General features: G+C 42.2%; 2 protein-coding genes across 2 annotated transcripts in view; one reads left to right on the forward strand and one right to left on the reverse strand.

Annotated features, from left to right (window-relative positions):
• On the reverse strand, positions 1-10937 carry LOC140353903 (BTB/POZ domain-containing protein KCTD16-like). Its single transcript, XM_072438682.1, has 2 exons — positions 9866-10937; positions 1-1136 (listed from the first exon to the last, which is right to left on the reverse strand). Exons 1-2 carry the CDS (start codon positions 10659-10661, stop codon positions 697-699), a joined length of 1236 nt encoding a protein of 411 aa, XP_072294783.1. The 5' UTR covers positions 10662-10937; the 3' UTR covers positions 1-696.
• A 6310-nt stretch (positions 10938-17247) lies between these two features.
• The window catches only part of nr3c1 (nuclear receptor subfamily 3, group C, member 1 (glucocorticoid receptor)), a 59574-nt gene continuing 54231 nt past the window's right edge, over positions 17248-22590 (forward strand). Inside the window, exons 1-2 of the mRNA XM_072438698.1 lie at positions 17248-17545; positions 18088-19196. Of these exons, the coding sequence (XP_072294799.1) occupies positions 18088-19196 (1109 nt within the window). The 5' untranslated portion in view covers positions 17248-17545. The remainder of the gene's footprint in view (positions 17546-18087; positions 19197-22590) is intronic.

Here is a 22590-nt window from a genome sequence, read left to right on the forward strand (position 1 = left end):
TTACATGGCTTACAGATCTAGGCAGTGTACTCCTCAACAAAACTCCTTATTTTCCATCACAAAAACAGTTATTTAAGTTTTTTTTCTTTTCTGATATTGCATATTCTGCTAGTGGTGAAATGACATGCAGTGCGGTTTTGAAAGCCTAAAATAAGTTATATGTATGTGAATATAGTGATATACCGTTGCCTACTGTTGCTCACAAGGTTTTGAGGTCAGTTTGTCAACGCAAATGCAACAAAGTGCCACCATGTTGAAGAATTATCCAGTGCTATTTCACCTCACTGAGAGCAATGTTTTGTCTGATCCACAAGGCTTTATTTCATTCATTATTGTTGTGCTGTAAATATCACTGGTTCAGACTTAAAAAAATGCATTTGTGAGATAGAATTCATATTGTTTTGTCCATTCTTCTTGAAGCAATACCGTCTTGAGGTTATTTTGTTGCTCGATGGTATAGTCATATTTTAGTGCTAACACTCAGAACAAGTAAAACAGTGGAGAAACCTGATTGAAACGACACTGTGCTCAATGGACAAACCAAAGACTCAGGCGGCCTTGTTCTTGTGCTCCGATACTGTGCTGGCGGCAAGTGATCTTATAACAGTACAGCTTTGTGTCTTTAAGTGTGTTGCTGTTCTTAGCCTAGTGTATTCCGATACCTTTCACCAGTGGTAATGTTGATACCTCTCATATTCAGAGCCGGTACTTTCTTAACAGATCTGATTGCCACATGTACTTCCTCTCAGGGAAGCGATCTGGAATCTTAATGCGTCGGAAGTCCTGGATGCACTTCTTCAGCTCCTGCTCCGGAGTCATCTTCTCCTTGTTGATTTTCCTCCCCTTCGCGGCGCCGAACGTCCTCACTCTCATCATGTCAGTCTTGCGCCTCATCTCCGCCTGCTGCTGCACATGGGACAGCCCCTTCGTCATGGAGCGGTCTAGAGTTTGGGCGTTGCAGGGGCGGGACACAGGTCCGCGGATCACGGTCCCCTGGGGAGAGCTGGCCTCGGACTGCGACTCGGAGCAGGATGTGGACAGCTCGTTGAAGGAGGTGCCACTCTCGCCTTCGTGTTCGCTCTTGTGGCTCTTGCAGCAGCAGTCACAGTGAGAGGACGACCATTTAGACGGTCCACCTAAAACAAGAATGTACTTTAGTTACAGAGTTGGGTAGAGCAGCCAAAATGTTTACTCGTAGTACTGTAGTAACTGTCTGGACTTAACATCTGGTTCATAACTTATGAAGTAAATGAGGGACAAAACAATAAATAATGCACAAAATCTGGTATTTTCAAAGGTTTGAAACATTTCTGATGCTGATGGAGCAGTGCAAGAAACACAAATGTTTAAATAATCTATAATGTCAACATAAAGCTTTTGTAGGGTAATTGTAGACTTAATCGCAGGAAAAATAACCGACACGTTTACTCAAGTAAGAGTACTGTGACGTCAATAAAAATATTACTGAAGTAGGGGTAAACGTATGCTATAAAAGTACAATTTCTTTCAAACGTTAATCAAGTAGGCTAAATGTAATAATTGTGTATGCCATATTTGTAAATTCTGATATCCCAACTTTATGAAATTGTTTTGGACTTTGCTTAATGTACATATGACAGGTTAGGCTATTCATTTCACTAAACCATAGGAAACATGATATAATTTTTTTAATGTTAAAATAGAAAAACCTCGCCTAGTTTTCCCTAGTTTGAGTGTTTTGATGATGTTTATAATTTGTGTCTGGGTTGGACATGGGGAAACAGATGTGATTTAGAGGAAATACCACAATGGTGTCAAAGCTCACCTAATTTACACAATAAAACATTTGACTAATACAACCACATGACAGCACCTATTTTTTTTCTAAAATGAATGTTTCAACTGCCTGTAAACTGTTTTTGCCATTTTATCTCAACTCAACTCAAGAGCAACTTCCTGAAAATGTTAGTCTTTATGTTTCAACTTTTCTTCACAAACTGCTATTGGACTGATGTAAATGTATATTTAAGAAATATTTTCCAAATGTACTATCCCAAACCAGGTAATAAGTGAAATATATGAAAATGTGTCATGTGCACTTTAAGGGAAATGTGGGCAAGAATTTAAAACAATATATTGTGTTTTACTGCTTCAAAAACCTGAACTTTGCAGGCATAGCCCACATCCTTATGACTTCCATCTGGTTCTCGACTCTCATTTAGAAAACATGAATAAATAATACAAAATAAAATTGGTGGTACATTTTATTTAATAGTCACTTAGTGTGGAAATGATTCTTTCTAGCCATAATCAAATTATAGTTCTGAAATGCCTGAGTGATCAAGCAGCTACTGACAAATGCCCACACAGTCATACAAAACTCTCTGCACCAGTGTGAGATGTGCAGTTCCGCTTGCACATGTAGGTGTGCTTTACGAAACGTGGGGCCTTTGACATTAAATTGCTGAATCTCAGGAGTTGGTGGGCTGTGCATATTGCTCTCCCTGATAAGCTCTAGAGTGCATTCTCAGGGCAAGGCTTGTCTCAAACCCAGACCAATCCGCTTCAAGTTCAGGCTTTCTTAATATAGCCATATGCTCTCTCCTAAAACCTTTGAGAAAGCAAAATGAATAATCTAACAAATGGTAAAAAAAAAAAATGGTAAAAAAAAAGACTAGAATAGACTAATAGATTTGAAATCTATTATTAAACCATGACAAAACCTCTTTGCCTTCCCTCTGATTTATAAGGTTAACTTAATTGGCCATTACTCGATAGCAAGGGCAGCAAGGGCAACTCGTCAGGACATCCAATGACAGAGTAGCATGTCTGGGGACCTATCTTCACATCTTGAGCCAGGACCTTGGTCAGGAGCTACTTTTTTTTTATAACTAGGAAGTGTATGTGCAGTGTATGTTTTAGGTAGAAAGGAGACCAATGCAGCCTCCACTCAGCAGCTCACTTTGCAAAATTAAGAGGTGCAAACAGGGATTATTCAACCAAAAATAGAACAGGAGATATTAAATCTGCTTTTGAATGCTCTGGTCTCTTTTTTCGGTTTGCTGTTTGTCCTTCAATTTCCTCAACAATGTAAAGCAGAGGTTTTTGGCTGACTTTCTTTGTCCTGCACTTTTTGCCTCCTCCTGCTGCCTCCTACACTGTTAATTAAGTACTGTGTCTTTGTACTGCCCGCTGGCTTGTGAAGAGCTCAAGTAAAGACTGTGAACAGGAGCTGCCTTTTGTATCCAAAAATATCCACTGGATATGATTTTTTTAAACCATTCACTTCCACACACAAATACTAGGGCAGTATAGCTCTATTATGATATTTTAAACATTAGTGAGAACAATAATATATAATTCAACTGACCTTGGACATACGCATCATAACTGTGGCCTCTGACACTATGAATTATAACTGGTTTTAGCCTTTTAAAGTTATTGCTATGAGTTTTGCCTACAAAAACCCATTCTCTGTCAATGTTTTCAGCATCTGCAGCTTCCACAGTCGATTTTCACGCAGCTCCTAGTGTGCAATCTCACCAGATGTGGTAAAAATGTTACTCAACTAAGAGAAAAGTTACTTCAAAAAAATATTACTCGCGTAGAAGTACACACTTCCAGGATATTACTTACCGTTGTATTACTCAAGCATTATCTAAAGTGAGAGTACCCTTTATAATTTGAAGTCAAGGTAATTTGTAGGGCAAGACATTAAATCATACACAAAATCTTGGTATTTCCAAAGTACAGACCACAAATCTTAGAAAAACAAAATCATTTCTGAAGGAGCCGTACAAGAAACACAAATGTTCAAATGATTTATTATTGTTAACATAAAGTTTTTGTCCCTTGTAATTTACTCACAGTGGAAATAGATAACTTTTACTCAAGCAGGACTGTTACACTGTAAAATATATTTCTCAAGTACAAGTAAAAGGGTAAATATAGGGTCAGAAAATCACTACTAGAGTACTATCCACCTTTGAATAACACAATATTAGAATTGTATATCTCATTAATACATTATGGGTGATATGATATTGCCCAGCCCTAACAAGTGCACAGTCTGTTCTTCTTTAACCTTTTCTCACTGTGATATTAACAACAATCTAAAAAACCTCCTAATGGCCTTTATAGTGATACGCTGCAGACAGCGTTTCAGAGGGAGCAATAACTTGTCCATTACCTCCTTCCAGCACATGCCGTGAATCGAGTGCAAGGGATTTTAACCTCTGTGCCTCCACTGTAATGACGGCCGTATCTCTGCCGCTATGATTGCATGGAGTTGATACTGAGAGAGTCACTAACAGCTTTTTAATGGCTAATCCATGAGTTAAGAGGCCAATCAGTGCACCAATTTCTCTCTGCAGTTAGCGTGGAAACCAGCTGATGCAACGCTCTGGGCAAATGCGTGCGTGAAAGAAGCCGGAGAGTTCCTGTGGAGAGCTGACCTGTTTGTGAAACTAAAAGCCAAATTATAGCTTTACAAACACCAAACTCTGAGCAAGAAAGTGATTCATAATAAAAGCTCTGGCAAGGCTGAAATCACTTGGACTGTTTTTTTGTTGTCTCACTATATGATGGAAGGAGGGCACTTTTTGTTTCGTATTGGTGCTTATTGTCACCAAAATTAATACAATACTTGACTTTTATTTCTAAAATGTTTTCTGAATCGCTATCTGGAGCTGGAGGATTGTGTGTTTTGGTTAATGAGGGGAACTGAATAAACTGAACATGCAAATTTAACACAGAAAAGTCCCTCATGCCATAGGAACAAAGATGTTCCTATGTTCATATTCATGTGCAATACTGAATTAACCATGTGCAATACCTGTAAATAAGAGTGTTCTATTTTATTTTTATTCAGTTTACTTACCTGCTAATAGTATTACCTAGTCTTGTGCTAGCTATTTTACTTTACTTTTAATTTTTTTCTACTGAGAGTGTTTTTCAAACTTCCTATAAGTTATCTGTTCTTTTCCTCTGTATCTACCTGCGTTGCAACAATGAAATTTCCCCATGTGGGACAATAAAGGATTATCTTATCTTATCTTATCTTTATTTTATTTTATTCTATTATCATTATTTTATTATCTTATTTTCATTTTTATTTTTAATTTTATCTTTATCTTTTTATTTTTATTTATCTATTTTATTTTTATTCCCCCCCTCCATTCCCTATTAAGATAGGAGAGGAGTTTTGTTAATAAGACTTTTTTGTTTTTGTTCATAAGAGTTCTATTAAGAGTGTGTTTTTGAAACTTCCTATAATCTGTCCTTTCCTCCTGTTTCTACTGCGTTGTAACAACAAAATTTCCCCTTGTGTGACATTAAAGGATTATCTTATCTTATGTGCTAGTGGGAAAACATCTATATTGTAGTAGTGTAAAGTCCAAAACATTGATCCTCCTGTGTTGAGTGACGGAAGTAAATACTAGTCATTATCAGTGTCCCTCTCAATACATTGTTAGCCTCTCCACATTAAAACAAGTAACTGTGTGTACACTTTGCTATCTTTTCAGCGAACCCATTGATTGCTGTGTATTTTTTTCAGATCCATATGGCCTGTATAAGAGATCATATTCCAACCACAGTGAAAGGCTGCGTCGGCACTTCTCATAAATAACACAGAGAGCGAGAGTCGAGTTCAGCTCTGTCAAAGCAGGCAACTCCGGCAAAATAATCACTGTTTGTCCTCAGACCAGGGGCACGTCTTCTACTGAGTTTAAACAATATTTGGATTTTGCTCATATTTACATTGCATAATTTAAGGCATTTGGGGGCTTGTAGAAAAATGGCTGAAAAGTAGGACATGATACAGCCAGCCAGATCAGACAAATGAAAATGTCACTGGGTTAGTTGTGTTTTCTACTTCTAAACTGACTCATTTAAGTGTGAATAGTCATTGCACAAAGTCTAAACCAGCAACATCACAGTCAGGTTGCTGGAGACTACATCTATAGGATTCTGGTCAAATATAACTGTATCCCATTTTGCACAATATCAATAATTACACTTGGTCTTCTCTGTAGTCCAAACAGTTTGAAGCTATCCAACCTTCATCTCAGTCACAATGTTAGAATACTCTACATCTTTGCCCTTTCGCAGTTTTTGCTCAAATGAAGCGAGAAGTGGTCATGTGTGTATGCTGTTGTTCAGGGCAAATGTGGAGTGCATTGGGTGTAAACATGTCTGGCAGGCTAAATATGCAGATTAATGCACCCATTCATGCAGCTCACCGAGGAGATGCTCAGGTCTCACACTCCCAAGCTCACAGATCCAGTGGCACAAATAATTTGTCTGCGCCTCTGGTAGAGTGTGGTTTACACTTTGTTAGCTCCAAAATTAGGCCAGCGTGTCCTTGTAGAAAGAAAAAGGCTTGTCTTGCAAAGGCAGCGACAGGCATCATGAGTGAGGGAAATCCATTCAAACTAGATAGAGGCATTTGCAGCAAAACTATGACTTCAGCAGTTCTGACCAAGCTGCAGCCTTGTGTCAGATATAATAATGTCTGTCATATCTGTGTGGATTACAATTAGTTATATCAATTATCTCTAGTCCCTTGTGATAGAAAGTTCTCATCCAGCACCATTTATTACAAATTACCACTGACATTAACAACAACTTAACATAAATTATGGACTCAGCTATTTAAATAGCACATTGCAAACACCATGTTTCCAATAATCAACTTTCTGTGTGAAACTGACAGCAATTGATGTCATGAGACAAACAATGCAATACATTCTCCAAAAATAATTGACTGATAAATTAAATTAAATGTCAACACAACGAAATAATGATCTATGCTCTCACCAGCACCAAAACATACACCTAACCAATATTTACCATACATTTCTCCATATTAATAGCCACCTGAGTAAACTGTCTCTACATTGAGAGGACACCAATGTACTATAAATATTTGAACTCTCTAGAGGTACAATTAAAGTGCAGCCTGTCAGATGGCCAGGCTTTTACCAATGTGGCAGGGGCAGAAAATAGATCTGTGGGAGATAAAAAAAATAAAAAAAATAAAAGGTTTTACATATGGTATTTTGTGTATTTTATCCAGCAAATGTCACATAACTCTACACATGCGAAGACTCAGTAAATCTGGTTAACATAATCCTGCAGCATGAATAGGTGAATCTTGTGGACACCATGAGTAGATAGCAGTGTGGCCCAGTGCCTGGATTCAAAGTGTCTTTCATACATTGGACCGCAATAGCTTTTGATGAGGCTTATAGTTCACAAAATTCTATTAGAGGTTTTACTTTGTACGTGGCTTCTGGGATTTCATGGGACGTGTGTTTTATATAGCAAACCTGCAAATTCTGTAAAACTTAACACACTTCTAAGTGCGATTTATACAGGAAATCTTCTTTCAGGGTGAACCAGATTGCCTTCCTGAACTGATGCACTGTTTCAGGTTGGTGTTGTGTGAGAAAAATGGTTGGAGATCACATTTGATGAGTACCTTTGACCATTTTTCTACTCAGCTGCTCTTAAAGACCCATAGGAGTCATTTATGGAAGCACCATTCATCTTTCGTAAAGCATCACCTCATCACTCTCTGCACATCTCTGGCTCTCCCTTGTCACCTCAATCTGTGAGTCTAATACACACAAGTTAATGATAACTCTTCCCTCCCTTTCTTGGCTTCTTTGTTGTATTAGAGCCCTTGTGATCACTTATATTCTCATTTAGTGACAAACCATATCTGACACTTCTGTCACTTTAACTATAATTTAATCAATCACTGCACTATTCACTTTCTGCACTACATCTGTAAATTCAACTGTACATTTTATACCACCAAATCACCAAAGCAAGTTCCTATGTTTGTGAATTATGTTCATTAGCAATAGCAATAAACCTTTTCTTATTCTGATTCTGACTTTGTACTTTGTATTAGCATGGTTACATTGTGATCTTGCTCAAATGAAATGGCAAGTGCAATATCAAATGGCATACTAATAAAGGTTGCTTTATCTTGAGTGTGTGGTCATGGGTTTACAGCTAACACTAAACACCATCTGTACTAATATGCAAGAGAGCAACTAAGCTAATAAAACTGCTTCACAATCATGACTCATGCATGTAACTTGACTTTTTAACCAGGTGGATTAAATATACACTGATATGACACTGTATTTAAGAAAAAAAATAATGTGTAAAGTAGAAAATTCTGGCTAAAAATGAGGAGAAACTGATTAAACTATTTATTTTTTCTGCTGAAACGCGTGGTTGTAAATGAAAATGGACGGTCGTTGGCTTCATGGGCGAATGGGATTTCTGACTGATCAGATGGATGAAACTGACACCACAAAGGGAAGAGATCATCTGTACATTTGGGGAAATTTATGTATGTCACTGCAACTGGGAGATTAGGGTCTTTCCTCCCAACAATGGTTTAGTGAGTATGCCTTTTTAGTGTTTCCCCTTGCTCTGGAAACATTGAAGCACTCTCTGCCATCCAAAAGGTGCACTTGTCTTCTGTATTCTTAGGTACAGCCTGCCCTGAGCAAGCCATTGTCCTACATTCAGAATATGTTTGGTATTTTAAAATGCGTATCTTTAATTAAGTTTTTTTGTTTGTGTCCATATATCATCATTACCACACCTTTGTATTTGCTTCTCCTCTCATTTTGCTGGCTCATGTTTTTGTTTAAAAATATGTTCTTCCTCCTTAAAATCAAGCTGCTACTTTAATCTATTTTTGTTCTCCTTCTGCCTCAGTTCTTTCTCCCCATGGCCAGGTCTCATGCAACTTTTACTTCCTCGTTCCTCCAGTTCCCCGCTCTTCCCATCTGTGCTGCTCACTTCCCTTCAAATGTATTCAAGCTCCCTTTACTCTGTACATTTCTGCCTTCTGCGCATTCTCCAACTCACAGAAATGACATGTGGACAACTTCTTATTGAACATGTTGAACAAATGCACTTATGGTGTAATAAAGAATCTTGGTATGCATGGTATTCTAATTCCACAGCAGCAGTGTGTTTTTAAATAACCAGGTGATATTTATATCATAAATAATCCAACATACATTTTGCATTAATTATTGACAATGATGTGCACTGTGAGAGAGGAGAGCCTCCATTATTTTTATGCAGAAGCATTTTTGTTGTGTGCTTTTACCTGCCTCTACTTCTCATTTGTGTTTTTTTAGTCCAACAGGAGCAGCTTCTACTCCATATCGCATACTTTGCCAAGATAAATAACTTGACTGTATCCTCGTGTTTACAATAAGCATATTAAAGCATTGCTAAATCATTAGTACCCCATATGTCGTGTCTTTTTCCTCCCTGACCCTCCAACTGAGGTCATTTCAAAGCTTTCAACAGGAGTCATTGAGAATAATGAACAAAGTGTTTTTAATTGACCAGATGCTCTGGTTCCTAAAGGCAAGCAGGGCCATTTTGCTACTAATTAACACGTTTGCTCAAACTTAAAACCACAGCTGATTGTGAGGGCGGGACGCGCCTCCATGGATAATGCCGCTGTCCACTGGTATTAGATTATTCATAACCAATGGGCAGCTGGCAGCATCTGAGCAATAAACCGTGTTTGCATGACGCACACGCAGCTAACTTCAGCTTGTGACTCAACAACGTATTGTCCCGTGGGCAAGTCTGACTTTAGGACCCCAAAGAGAAAGTTCAAGTCAGCCGCTGCACAAAACACCCAGATATAGAAGGCTGCTGCGCTCAACCATGCCTCCTGCAGATACAAGCTTTTACTGAGCCTATCAGTAAGTTTATCTTTTTCATCAGCAAATCCAGGTTTTAAACAACAGCTGTCTGTAATTATTATAATGTCTAAAGTTATAACATATTTGCATGTATGATTTTGGGTTTACTCTCCATGAAATATACTCACGGTAGAAGATGTACTGTGCGTAATTGGACCAGACTCTGTCATCCGCGTAATGACCGACTGGGGACGCTGTCAGGGATGTATTGCAGGCTACAATGTGAAAGCCACTCTCCGACAGCATGTCAAAAGCTCTTTCCAGATGCCTAAACTTGAGGTGAAACCGGCACGTGTAGCGATCAGGGGGTCTGTCTAAATCCCTGTTCTCGCTAAGGGCGTCTCCAAATACTTCCTTGGCCAAACCGATCCTGCTGCTGATGAAAATACGGGGTAACTTTTTCACTTTGGCATCGCTGTCTTTGGTTCCAGCAGCACAAACGCCTTTGAGCACCACAGTGATGTAGCCGTATCTCTTGTCCAAAGAGTAAGATGAGTAAAATCGTTCACTGCCCTGCGACGCGTCGTCAAAATCACTCAGACATAAATCGTCTTGGATCAGTTTAGATTCCTCTAAAGATAAAAGTTTGACCAAATCAGGCAACTGAAAGTACTCCGCTTCTCTTTTTAAGCGGCCACGCTCGGGAAAATGGTCGGGCAGGACAACTTGCTTATCTCTTAGATAATCCAACACATAGCGAAATAGAAATCCATCCCTATCAATAAAATAACGTCCTCTGAAGTCCTTGGACAAGTCATTAGAAGATCCTTTGTTGTTGGAGAAGAGCTTCCCTAAAAGCGAATTGGGAAAGCTTGTCAGAGTGGCTTGGCGCGTGTAATACACCTGTCCTCCCACGTTTAGTTCAATAACATCTGTTGGAGAATCATTTGCGGTTTGTGTTTTAGAGTTGTCGCTTAGAGCCATTTTAGTCCACACCGAGGCAAATCTGCAAATCTGAGTCTTGTCAAACCCGGGAAGGACGTCCTAGAAGTTCAGGGTGTGGGGTATAGTGCATGTGCATGATGCATCACGCGCTGCAGTCCTTGCCCTCCAAAAAGTCCCGAGGTTTAAGAACTTTGTCCTCCTTTAATCCCGCGCGTGCCGAGCCACTGTACATCCCGAGGGAAAATGATCAATTATCGTCATTACTAAAGACCGAGGGCGCATCCCGTTACATATGTCCAATGCAAAGGGTAAAACCGGGGACTTCACAAAAACATAATCTTCTTCAAACTGTGCCCAAAGCGCAGCTCTTTGCGTCTCAGTACAAAAAATGTCCGAACACAGTGTGCGCGTCCGGTCACTGCTCTAAACCAGTGGAACTGAAACGTACTCCACTTACGAGACTGAAGCTGAACTCCTGCGCGCGACCATCTCTCCAAACTGCAGTGACGGTGGAGAGGATTTATGAGTATTTTGTTTTAAACTGTGTAAGATTTCAAATGGCTCCCCAAAGTATTGTCCTATACGTCATATTAAAGGTAAATTACATGTGTAGACATAAGACATAAGCCTTCCCCAGATCTTTGCTCTATGTGTGCTGTGCGTGGTTTTAACCAACGATATGCAGCTGCAGCTGTCGATGAGGATCTAATGCCGTTCTAACAGTCAGCACTGAGCTTTAATCCCTTCTTTGGGGTCTTCACAAGAGACATTTGCGTTCACATTAGACGCAACGCTTCTAGCTGACACGCTTATCCCAAGAGGGCTTATGTTCCGCCATGTCTTGGTTTAAGAACTGTCTATAATTCTATAATAGCACATCTGTCCATGAAAAACAGTGTATCTTTGTGGGAAGAATAATTTCAGTCAACAATTCAACTCTTTACCGACCAAACCTGACAGTCTTTGTCATTGATCCTCATTGAGCCATTAATTGATTTCAGCACCATGGACAAGGAACATCCATCCATCCATCTTCTGCCGCTTTATCCGGGGCCGGGTCGCGGGGGCAGCAGTCTGAGCAGGGACTCCCAGACTTCCTTCTCCCCAGACACTTCCTCTAACTCCTCCGGGGGGATCCCGAGGCGTTCCCAGGCCAGCCGAGAGACATAGTCTCTCCAGCGTGTCCTGGGTCTTCCCCGGGGCCTCTTCCCGGTGGGACATGCCTGAAACACCTCCCGAGGGAGGCGCCCAGGAGGCATCCGGAACAGATGCCCGAGCCACCTCAACTGGCTCCTCTCGACGTGGAGGAGCAGCGGCTCTACTCCGAGCTCCCCCCGTGTGGCCGAGCTCCTCACCTTATCTCTAAGGGAGCGCCCAGCCACCCGGCGGAGGAAACTCATTTCGACCGCTTGTATCCGCGATCTTGTTCTTTCGGTCACTACCCAAAGCTCATGACCATAGGTGAGGGTAGGAACGTAGACCGACCGGTAAATAGAGAGCTTTGCCTTTCGGCTCAGCTCCCTCTTTACCACAACGGTCCGATGCAGCGACTGCATCACTGCAGCCGCTGCACCGATCCGCCTGTCGATCTCACGCTCCATCCTTCCCTCACTCGTGAACAAGACCCCGAGATACTTGAACTCCTCCACTTGGGGCAAGGACACCCCACCCACCTGGAGAGGGCAAGCCACCTTTTTCCGGTCGAGAACCATGGCCTCGGATTTGGAGGTGCTGATTCTCATCCCAGCCGCTTCACACTCGGCTGCAAACCGTCCCAGTGCATGTTGCAGGTCCGGGTTTGATGGAGCCATCAGGACAACATCGTCTGCAAACAGCAGAGATGAGATCCTGTGGTCCCCAAACCGGACCCCCTCCGACCCCTGACTGCGCCTAGAAATTCTGTCCATAAAAATTATGAACAGAACCGGTGACACAGGGCAGCCCTGGCGGAGTCCAACATGCACTGGGAACAGGTCTGACTTACTGCCGGCAATGCGAACACAGCTCCTGCTCCGGTCATACAGGGACCGGACAGCCCTGAGCAAAGGGCCCCGGACCCCGTACTCCCGGAGCACCCCCCAAAGGACACCCCGAGGGACACGGTCAAAAGCCTTCTCCAGATCCACAAAGCACATGTGGACTGGTTGGGCAAACTCCCATGAACCCTCGAGCACCCGATGGAGGGTATAGAGCTGGTCCAGTGTTCCACGACCGGGACGAAAACCACTCTGCTCCTCCTGAATCCGAGGTTCGACTATCGGTCGGATTCTCCTCTCCAGTACCTTGGAATAGACCTTACCCGGGAAGCTGAGGAGTGGGATCCCTCTGTAGTTGGAACACACCCTCCGGTCCCCCTTCTTAAATAGAGGGACCACCACCCCGGTCTGCCAGTCCAGAGGCACGGTCCCCGAACGCCACGCGATGTTGCAGAGACGTGTCAACCAAGACAGTCCTACAACATCCAGATACTTTAGGTACTCAGGGCGGATCTCATCCACCCCCGGAGCCCTGCCACCGAGGAGTTTGCGGACAACCTCAGTGACTTCAGCTTGGGTGATGGATGAGCCAGCCTCCGAGTCCCCGGTCTCTACTTCCTCTTCAGAAGACGTGACTGAGGGATTAAGGAGATCCTCAAAGTATTCCTTCCACCGTCCGACGACATCCCCAGTCGAGGTCAGCAGGCCTCCACCTGCACCGTAAACGGTGTTTGTGAGACACTGCTTCCCCTTCCTGAGGCGCCGGACGGTTTGCCAGAATTTCTTTGGTGCCGACCGATAGTCCTCCTCCATGGCCTCCCCGAACTCCTCCCAGGCCCGGGTTTTTGCCTCTGCGACAGCACGAGCCGCGGCTCGCTTGGCCTGCCGATACCCGTCGATGACCTCCGGAGACCTACAAGCCAGAGTGGCCTGATAGGCCTCCTTCTTTAGTCTGACGGCATCCCTTACTTCCGGTGTCCACCACCGGGTTCGGGGGTTGCCGCCACGACAGGCACCGGAGACCTTGCGACCACAGCTCCGAGCAGCCGCATCAACAATGGAGGCGGAGAACATGGTCCACTCGGACTCAATGTCCCCAGCCTCCCCCGGGACATGGGAGAAGCTCTCCCGGAGGTGCGAGTTGAATACCCTACTGACAGAGGGCTCCACTAGACGTTCCCAACAGACCCTCACAATGCGCTTGGGTCTGCCAAGTCTGTCCGGCTTCCTCCTCCGCCAGCGGATCCAACTCACCACCAGGTGGTGATCGGTTGACAACTCTGCCCCTCTCTTCACCCGAGTGTCCAAGACACGCGGCCGGAGGTCTGATGACACGACAACTAAGTCGATCATTGACCTCCGGCCTAGGGTGTCCTGGTGCCACGTGCACTGATGGACACCCTTGTGCTTGAACATGGTGTTCGTTATGGACAATCCGTGGCTAGCACAGAAGTCCAATAACTGAACACCGCTCGGGTTCAGATCGGGGAAGCCGTTCTTCCCGATCACCCCTCTCCAGGTGTCACTGTCATTGCCCACGTGGGCGTTGAAGTCCCCCAGTAGAACAACGGAGTCCCCGGTCGGTGCACTGTCCAGTACCCCTCCCAAGGACTCCAAGAAGGCCGGGTACTCTGCACTGCTGTTCGGCCCGTAGGCCGCCACAACAGTGAGAGACCTGTCCCCCACCCGAAGGCGGAGGGACGCGACCCTCTCGTTCACCGGGGTAAACTCCAACACGTGGCGGCTGAGCTGAGGGGCTATCAGCAAGCCCACACCAGCCCGCCGCCTCTCCCCGCGGGCAACACCAGAGAAGTGGAGCGTCCAGCCCCTCTCGAGGAGATGGGTTCCAGAGCCCAAACTGTGCGTGGAGGTGAGGCCGACTATATCTAGTCGGTATCGCTCAACCTCCCGCACAAGCTCAGGCTCTTTCCCCCCCAGCGAGGTGACATTCCATGTCCCCAGAGTTAGTCTCTTTGTCTGGAGATCTGGTCGCCGAGGCCCCTGCCGTCGACTGCCGCCCAGATCTCTCTGCACCGGCCCCTTATGGATCCTCCTGCGGGTGGTGGGCCCACGGGAGGGCGGCCCCACGTCGCTCTTTCGGGCTGTGCCCGGCCGGGCCCCGTGGGGTAAGACCCGGCCACCAGGCGCTCGCCATGGAGCACCCATCCCAGGCCTGGCTCCAGGATGGGGCCCCGGTGACGCCGATCCGGGCGACGTGAACTGCCTTGATTGTGTCGTCGTCATAAGAGGCTTCTGAACCGATCTTTGTCTGACCCGTCACCTAGGACCTGTTTGCCTTGGGAGACCCTACCAGGGGCATGAAGCCCCCGACAACATAGCTCCCGGGATCATTCGGGCACTCAAACCCCTCCACCACGTTAAGGTGTCGGTTCAAGGAGGAGGGACAAGGAACATGTGTCCAAAAATAACTTTGACAGCTTGTAACTTTTTGAACTTTATTTTCTAGTGTGGGGTGTAAACACATTAAGTTACAGGCCTAATTCAACTTCACCCAGTTGTTGGGCCCTGTGTACTTGTCAAAAAGCCACACAGAGGGGAATCAAGCGGGATACAGAACGCTTGATTTAAGACTCATGCTTTATCATCTACAAATTTCAATGCAATATTTAAAACCACACATTTAATTTGTCACATTGTTTTTTTTGGTGTAATAAAACCTTTGAGCACTTGACTACATGGTGGTTTAAAGGAGGCAGCGGTCACGGTTTGCCCTGTTAATTCGGAGTAGCCTATATTGTACTAGAGGGGTTGCTAAGCAGCCACAGGGGACTGAGTGGATTTCAAACAGTGGGAGTTTAGAGATGCTTTGCTATAGCTGAGCACAACATTTAACAAATCTTATACAACTCAAGCACAAAGGGAAGCAGTACATATTGTTATGGGTATCAGGTTCCTGCAGGGGATATTTTGAGGACTTTTGATTAATTAACAGTTAATTGCTGTGGCAACCATTTTCTTCATTTTGAAACTCATGAATAGTGTGATAGGGATCGGGACAGGTAAAAATGATGTGGATGCATTTAAGGTTAAGGTTAACACTTTGTTGTTCCCATTTGTCCTCTGCATTCGACTGATCCTTCAATGCCGCTGGGGCAATTTGCCAAGAGCAGTGGAGACCAAAAAGCAGGGAAAATCTGCCTTTTCTGTCTCTGCATCATGGTCATGAAATAATATACTGAATTACTTTGAATTGGAAGCTTCAATATCACTTGATAAGTTCAAGAACATTTTAAAATTGTTGATTGAGAATTGTTCATGCTGTTGTTGAGTTGTTTTTACATGTAATATATGCAGATTTTTTGTATTGTGTTAATTGTGTTGGCTACCTCAGCTAGGTCTCTCTTGCAAAAGAGGTTCTGAATCCCAATGGAACCTCCAGGTTAAATGAAGGTGCAAAAATAAATAAATAAAGGAATTTAAAAAAAAACTCCAGATCTGGAACTAGTTTGGTTAGGACCACCTTAGGGGGATTTAACCTATTGTGCATGTTTTGGGTTGAAACAAGAATCCCCAAAGGAAATACACAAAGACCCAAACCCAGAACCCAAAACCTTCTTGGTGTGAGGTGAGAGTGCTCCCTCACACCATGTCACCATATGCAGATGTCTTGTGCTGGTTGATACAGTTACAAATCAGACAGAAAAGTTAAAGGTTTTGATCTTTTTAGCAGACACAGTTCCTCCTTATTTATATAAGAATATATATTTATATTGTCTCCAGACAAAAGGGATGCATTGTCACCTAAACTGACATTTCCACTTTTTGTATGGCCACAACCTATCGCCTCAGAAAGTCTGAAATTATATTAATGTGGATTCCTCTTTGGGATGCCTGATCTGCAAAGACATACAGCTCTCCCATATGCCATTTATTTGACTCACTCTCATCCTCCCATTAAAGCCCATTTTCAGCCTCCTGTCTTCATTTTATTTCCTGTTTGTGCTCCACTCCTTGAACACATTCTATATTTTTGGAGGGGTTGTATTTCATGCAATTTCAGCATGAATAATGTAATACAATATGAGTCTCAACTGAATGTAGGCTATAATACAGTCGAATAGATTTTCATTAGAATACAGTTCAGATGTTTGGAAGTTGAAGTTGAGATTAAAATGCACAGTAATTTAGGCTCCAAATCTCATTTGTGCATTGGGCCTCAACTGTGTAATTATCCGACTGTATGGAAAATTGTGTCTATTTTCTAATTTGAAAGACAATCCCTTACATTATAGCATTTTTAAAGGTATGCTGTCTGACTTGAGATTGACAATATGTGGCGTGAGAAATGAATGAATTTACTTAAAATTTACTGGCCCTAAGCAAACACAACTGGGAAGTAGCTCAGGTCACTGCATGCCTAAACTCAGGATTTTATTAAATTGTGGGAAACAGGGGTATGCAAATATTGTTAGAGACAGAACATTTTATGTAACGCAAATACTTCAATACAATATAAAATATAGTAACTTATTGAATCAAACACACATTATACAGTAGTAATATTGATCAATAATATTGACACTGTGTATGACGTGTGCCGCGTATAAGACATAACAAACCCATATGCATTGACAGCAGCTATCCAGCAGGTGGCGGTGCATCATGTAAACATTGTCTCCGAGCTGCTCGCTAGTTCTCCATTTTGTATGTTTTCTTGGAGGTTAGCGCTACTTTCCTAATAGCAAGCTGCGCCTCTCCGTAGCTTCGCCACTTTAACACACTTTATCAGTCTAAAAGGTTGGTCAAAAGCGAAGACTGGATGAATCATTAGTAGCGTAGCATGTGATTGCTGTGTTTTAGCCATGCCACACCACGGTTAAGGACAGATATAACAAATATTTAGTGTATGTTTTGGACTACACTTTCAATCAAAACAATGTTGACAGACGTCCTGTGCAGACACATCAACAACCAGTCATTTGAAGGGTAAGTAACATAACTTATTTTAGTTGGCGTTGCATTTGTGTTGTGTAAACATAAATAAAATATATGATTAAACAATGGCTAGAAATACTATCACAAATATTTGCTAACTGGCCTAGAGCACTGTCATGGACATTAGAGCGAAATGTAAGCACGTAGGCAATGTGCTAACTCTTAGCCACAATGCTACATGCCATGCTTAGCAGCATGCTACTGTTAGCATTTACTACACCGTCATCTTTCAATAATACACGCTACAGTGATTAATTTCTACCCAGTTATTGCTGCTAAATATTTCGAATTTAACTGCGCAATTGACAGTTAAGTTGTGTTATTTGATTAATAATTATCCGCTTAGAACTGGCTTTAGCCGTCTTTAGCAACATTAGCTCAAGGGCGCGCAGGAGATCTTGCAAACTTTGCACACATGCAAAGACAATTAAGTGTTCTGCTAAATTAATACACAGCACTGTAGCGTAATATAGTAATTGTGTTTGCTCAACTCATATTTTAACGTTTCAATGCATGTGGTTTTACTTTACCAGATGGATAAAGGAGGAGTAAAGAAGCTGATTTACAGAAGAGATGACCATTTGAGTAAACTGGTCTACACTGAGAGCTCCGTGGAGAGAGGCCTGTTGAGAGTGGTTCCTCCCAGTGCCATGTCCGTCGTTTCTGCCACCTCTATAGTACTTCCAAGCCCCTTGATGCAGCTAGGACAGGTCCCAAACGGCTTCAGCAACAGCCCCCTTTCAGAAAGCATTTCCTCTACTTCTGTCACTGCTACAGTAGGCTCAGGTGAACAAGAGCCCAGAGGCCTAACCAAAGATCAGAAAAATCAGTTAGGGTCCAGAGGCCAGGACAGTGCCCAGTCCTCTATGGATTCCCTCATAGGAGGGTCGGATCCAAATTTTTTCCTCTTGAAAACTGACTTCTCTATGGATAAAGGCGAACCAGATCCCATTGACCTTGATCATGATTTTGACCACATCAGCAAAGATATGGACGTGAACCAGAAATTATTCTGTGACAACACTCTAGATCTCCTTCAGGACTTTGAACTTACAGGTTCCCCATCAGATTTTTATGTTGGAAATGATGCTTTCCTCTCCTCTTTGGGGGAAGACTCTTTGCTTGGAGACGTCAGCTCCGACAGAGACACTAAGCCGACCCTTGTTGAGACCGGCAATAACTGTGACACTGTTGCTCTTAATGGCAGTAACATAACAAGTCCCAACCAGACGAGTGCTAGCACACCCAGACCTTCCCCTCTAACGCCTTCATCCAGTTTGTCTGTTTCAGTGAAGAAGGAGAAAGACTGTGGGCTCATTCAACTGAGCACCCCTGGAGTGATAAAGCAGGAGAAGACATCTTTAGGCCAGAGTTATTGCCAAATCAGTGGCACATCCTCTGCCAATGTGTCCAGATCCAACCCGATTTCCATTTGTGGAGTAACCACGTCAGGAGGACAGAGCTTTCATTTTGGAGTAAGCAAGGAAATGCAGCAGCAGAAAGATCAAAAGCCTGTGACTACATTGTACATCCCCGTGACTACAGTCAGTGGTGCTTGGAACAAAGTCCAGGGAAATGGTGACAATTCGGGAATCCACAGAGGAAATGAGAGTTTCTCCAGCTCTTCCCATTCTTTTACCAGGTATGAAGCGGTCAGCCATTATTGCACACTGCAACAAGGCACAGTCCATTTAACATCATTGCATTGCACATCATGTTTAGGTTCCTCTCATGAGATATATTTAGGGGCTGTCATAATTACTTGGAGTGCAGCTAATCACTTTACACTTGCATTGATAACTAATGTTTGTGAGGGGACATATTATGTAAAATCAACATTTACGAGCATTTACCATGTAAATGGTAATGTTCCCTCAACTCTTATTCAATGTTATATTTTGATTGATTTTTGCATTCTGAGCAATCCTGTATTGTCCTCCATTTGATGCTTGAGGCCTCAGAATAGAAAAAAAAAAATGTTTTTCACCTATCCCTGCCCGCTGTTCTGTAATTATTTGAGAAAATTCAGACTTAGCCACTTTCAACCATGAAAACACGTAAATCTACTTTCTGTTGTGAAATGCCACTATGAAGAGGTGTAAGGTGTTAGGTCTTTCTGGTCTTTCTGACCTAAAACTTGCAGAAGACAATCCTTCTGCTGAGGTAGTCATCATGATACACTTTATTGTCCCTGTAGGAAAATGTGTCCTCTGTATTTGACCCACTCTTCAATGCTGCTGGCCATCTGTCAGGAGCATTGGGTGGGGCTTCTGAGTTCTGAAGTTTGAAACAAGAAGTTAATGGTCCTGTTTCTATCATCTAGCCATTTTACATCAACATTGCAGTTTAGAATTAATAACATGTAAAATGATTATCTATGTATGTTATGGTTTAATTCCTAATGACAGAAAAAAAATCTGAATATGTCTTTAATATTTGTGTCTTTCATGATCTTATCTTTTATCATTCATCATAAAATATCTGTCACGCACATCTCAACTGTGCTTGAACAAAAGCCAGAGCAGTTTCTCTCTCACATACTTGAAGTCTAGAAGAGAAAAACCTGATCGTTTGCAAAGAAGGAGTTCAAGGAAATTCCACGAAACAAAACAACTCATAATGGTAATCAAATTCACATATCAATACATATCAATACAATCCAGAAGTTCTAGATATTTAAGTGTTTTTTCAGCAGCTTAAGTTTTTCGGGTTTAAATTTAAAGGAAATTGAGAAATGCGTTGTATTAAATATTCCTTGAAGAATTTAGTTGGTGACCTCAATAGGAAGGATTGTCCTTTGAGAAAAAAGGAAACACTACTTATTGGCAAATCTAATAATGGCTTGCTGCCTTAGTGTCTTGACCATGTGATACTGTAGAATTTAAATTTTGTACATTTTTTCCTCTTTAAGCTTCTGCTCAGCTGTTAGCTTTTTCACCAACAGTGTTTACACTCTTCTGGAACTTACAAAGTGTCTTTTGTTAAGTTATTACTTGGCCCCCTTGTAGACCTGTAAGGGTTGAGTTGTAATGCTGGCTGTGAGGCCCTGTTGTGAATAGCAAGAAAGCCACATGACCAGAGTTATGTGTACAAGTTGTGTGCTTTTGTCTTTTGCATTCATACATTTTTTTATATTGGACAGGTTGTGATCAGATTCAGGTGCTGTCTCAAAAATTCCACACAATCTTTGGAAGTAGCCTCACTGCTTATTGATTTTTAAATTTTTTGTTGATGCGTAATGTCTTTGCTGCTTTCCATCTCTGGTTACTTAGGCCACATCCACACGAAGAAAAAATGGCGTTAGTTTCTGTAAACATGGAACTATTTCTTTAAATTTGTGCATCCACACTTGTGGACACAAGACGCCAAACATTGTAATACATATGCCATATGAAAAGTTACACAAAGACAATGCACATGCATGTGCAGTCTGTAACTCTAAGCCAAAGTAAACGGCGTGGATTTAACCAATAAGACCTCATTGAAAACTAAAGTATTGTCTCATTGCAATACTACCAGTTTCGCTGGTTTGTAGAGCTGGGTTTCGATTCAAATTTCAAGAATCGATTCGATTCCGATTTTTACGTTTCAAAATCGTTTTTTTTCCGATTTCTCAGATCCCATCCGATTCGCTCCGATTTCGATCTGATTTCCAATTCGATCCGATTTCGATTCGATCCGGGGGTTAATGTTATTAAAAATGAAAAATGTATTTGAACCGTTTCCTTCACTTCATGACTGTGTAGAGAAGCAACATATTAAAACTAGTATTATATCAATATTAAACAGCAAATCTTACAAGTATTGGTAGTTACTGATGGCTGGAAGACTGATGAAAGGTTAAGGGTCAATCTACCTTCAAGAAAGATTTTCCAGGAGTCCTGAATTATCTTTCTTGAAGGTAGATTGAAGTTCACTGAGGGAAATGTAGAAAAGAATTTTAATTTAAAAAAAAAAAGAAGAAGAAAAAATTGATCTTTGGACGTACGAATCGATAATCGGTCATTAATATTGCGAATCGATTAAAAATCTGAAAATCGACTATTTCAACCCAGCTCTACTGGTTTGTAAAAAGGCACTTTAAACATTTCCCAAAGTACAACAGGTGACGTACAAAATGATTAGAGAGGCTTTCTTTTCTATATTCCACTTGCTGTAAATGCGAAATCTCTTCTTTACCCTGGCTGCGATGACACAAATAATACACAATGGGCAACGCAAAGTGAATCGCTTCTTTGTTATCCGCAGATTTCGCCGCTGTGACCTCGTCTCATGCACGTTCAAATTTAATTTTTATTTTCCGTGTTAATTTCATAGAGCATTACATAGCGCTTTTTACTTGTGTCTCCTGAGATGTAACTGTAAAGCGGCCTTTCTCAGAGTGTTGTGTACTTTTAATTAATTAATATTATAAGACTAAGATATATAGGAATAAAAAATGAATTAAAAAAATGAATTAAATGTAAATTGGCCTTGAAATTCAGCTGACCAAACTTAGCTCTAGGAAAACCCATATAGGACGACTTCTACTGTTTGCCGCCATTTTTGTTGTTGTTGTTAGAGTTTAGCACATGCAAAAGGAGGCGGGCATTAACTTTTGCATTAACAAAAGGTTGTGGATATGGCTGGTGACAGCGGAGACGCCAAACTGGCATTCTGGGAGCTGGTTTTAAAACTCCTGAAACGCGTGCTCCATGTGGATAATACCTATTTTAGACTAAATGTCTTTGCGGATTTGCCTGAGTTTAGCTTTGTGTGGACGCAGGGCTTATTAAGATTACCTTGATCTTCAATATTCCATAGGAAAGTATTCTAAAGGGTCTGTCATGTTTAGTCTGCCAACTTCAAGCTTTCAAATTTGTTATTGTCCCGAAGGGAAGTAGATTTATAGTGAGTGTCTTGGTGGGAGTAAGTTTCTGTACTTCATGCTTTTTGTATCTTGTGTGGCAGAGGTTACCATCATTCTATTTATCGCGGTTGTCACGTCACAGCTGCCCTCTAACGCAGCGAGCTGTGTCCTACTGTAGCCCTGAGCT

This window comes from Eucyclogobius newberryi, unplaced genomic scaffold (genome assembly GCF_026437365.1).
Source record: "Eucyclogobius newberryi isolate DKJ021-1_F unplaced genomic scaffold, fEucNew1.0.hap1 SCAF_11, whole genome shotgun sequence".
Taxonomy (NCBI): Eukaryota; Metazoa; Chordata; class Actinopteri; order Gobiiformes; family Gobiidae; genus Eucyclogobius; species Eucyclogobius newberryi.

What these genes read in the sequence shown, in the direction of transcription:
- LOC140353903 (XM_072438682.1), bottom strand. Translation starts at nt 10,661, where the DNA reads ATGGCTCTAAGCGACAACTCTAAAACACAAACCGCAAATGATTCTCCA. An exon ending in CGCACAGTACATCTTCTACC is followed by an intron (nt 1,137 to 9,865) that starts GTGAGTATATTT and finishes TTCTTGTTTTAG; the next exon opens with GTGGACCGTCTAAATGGTCG.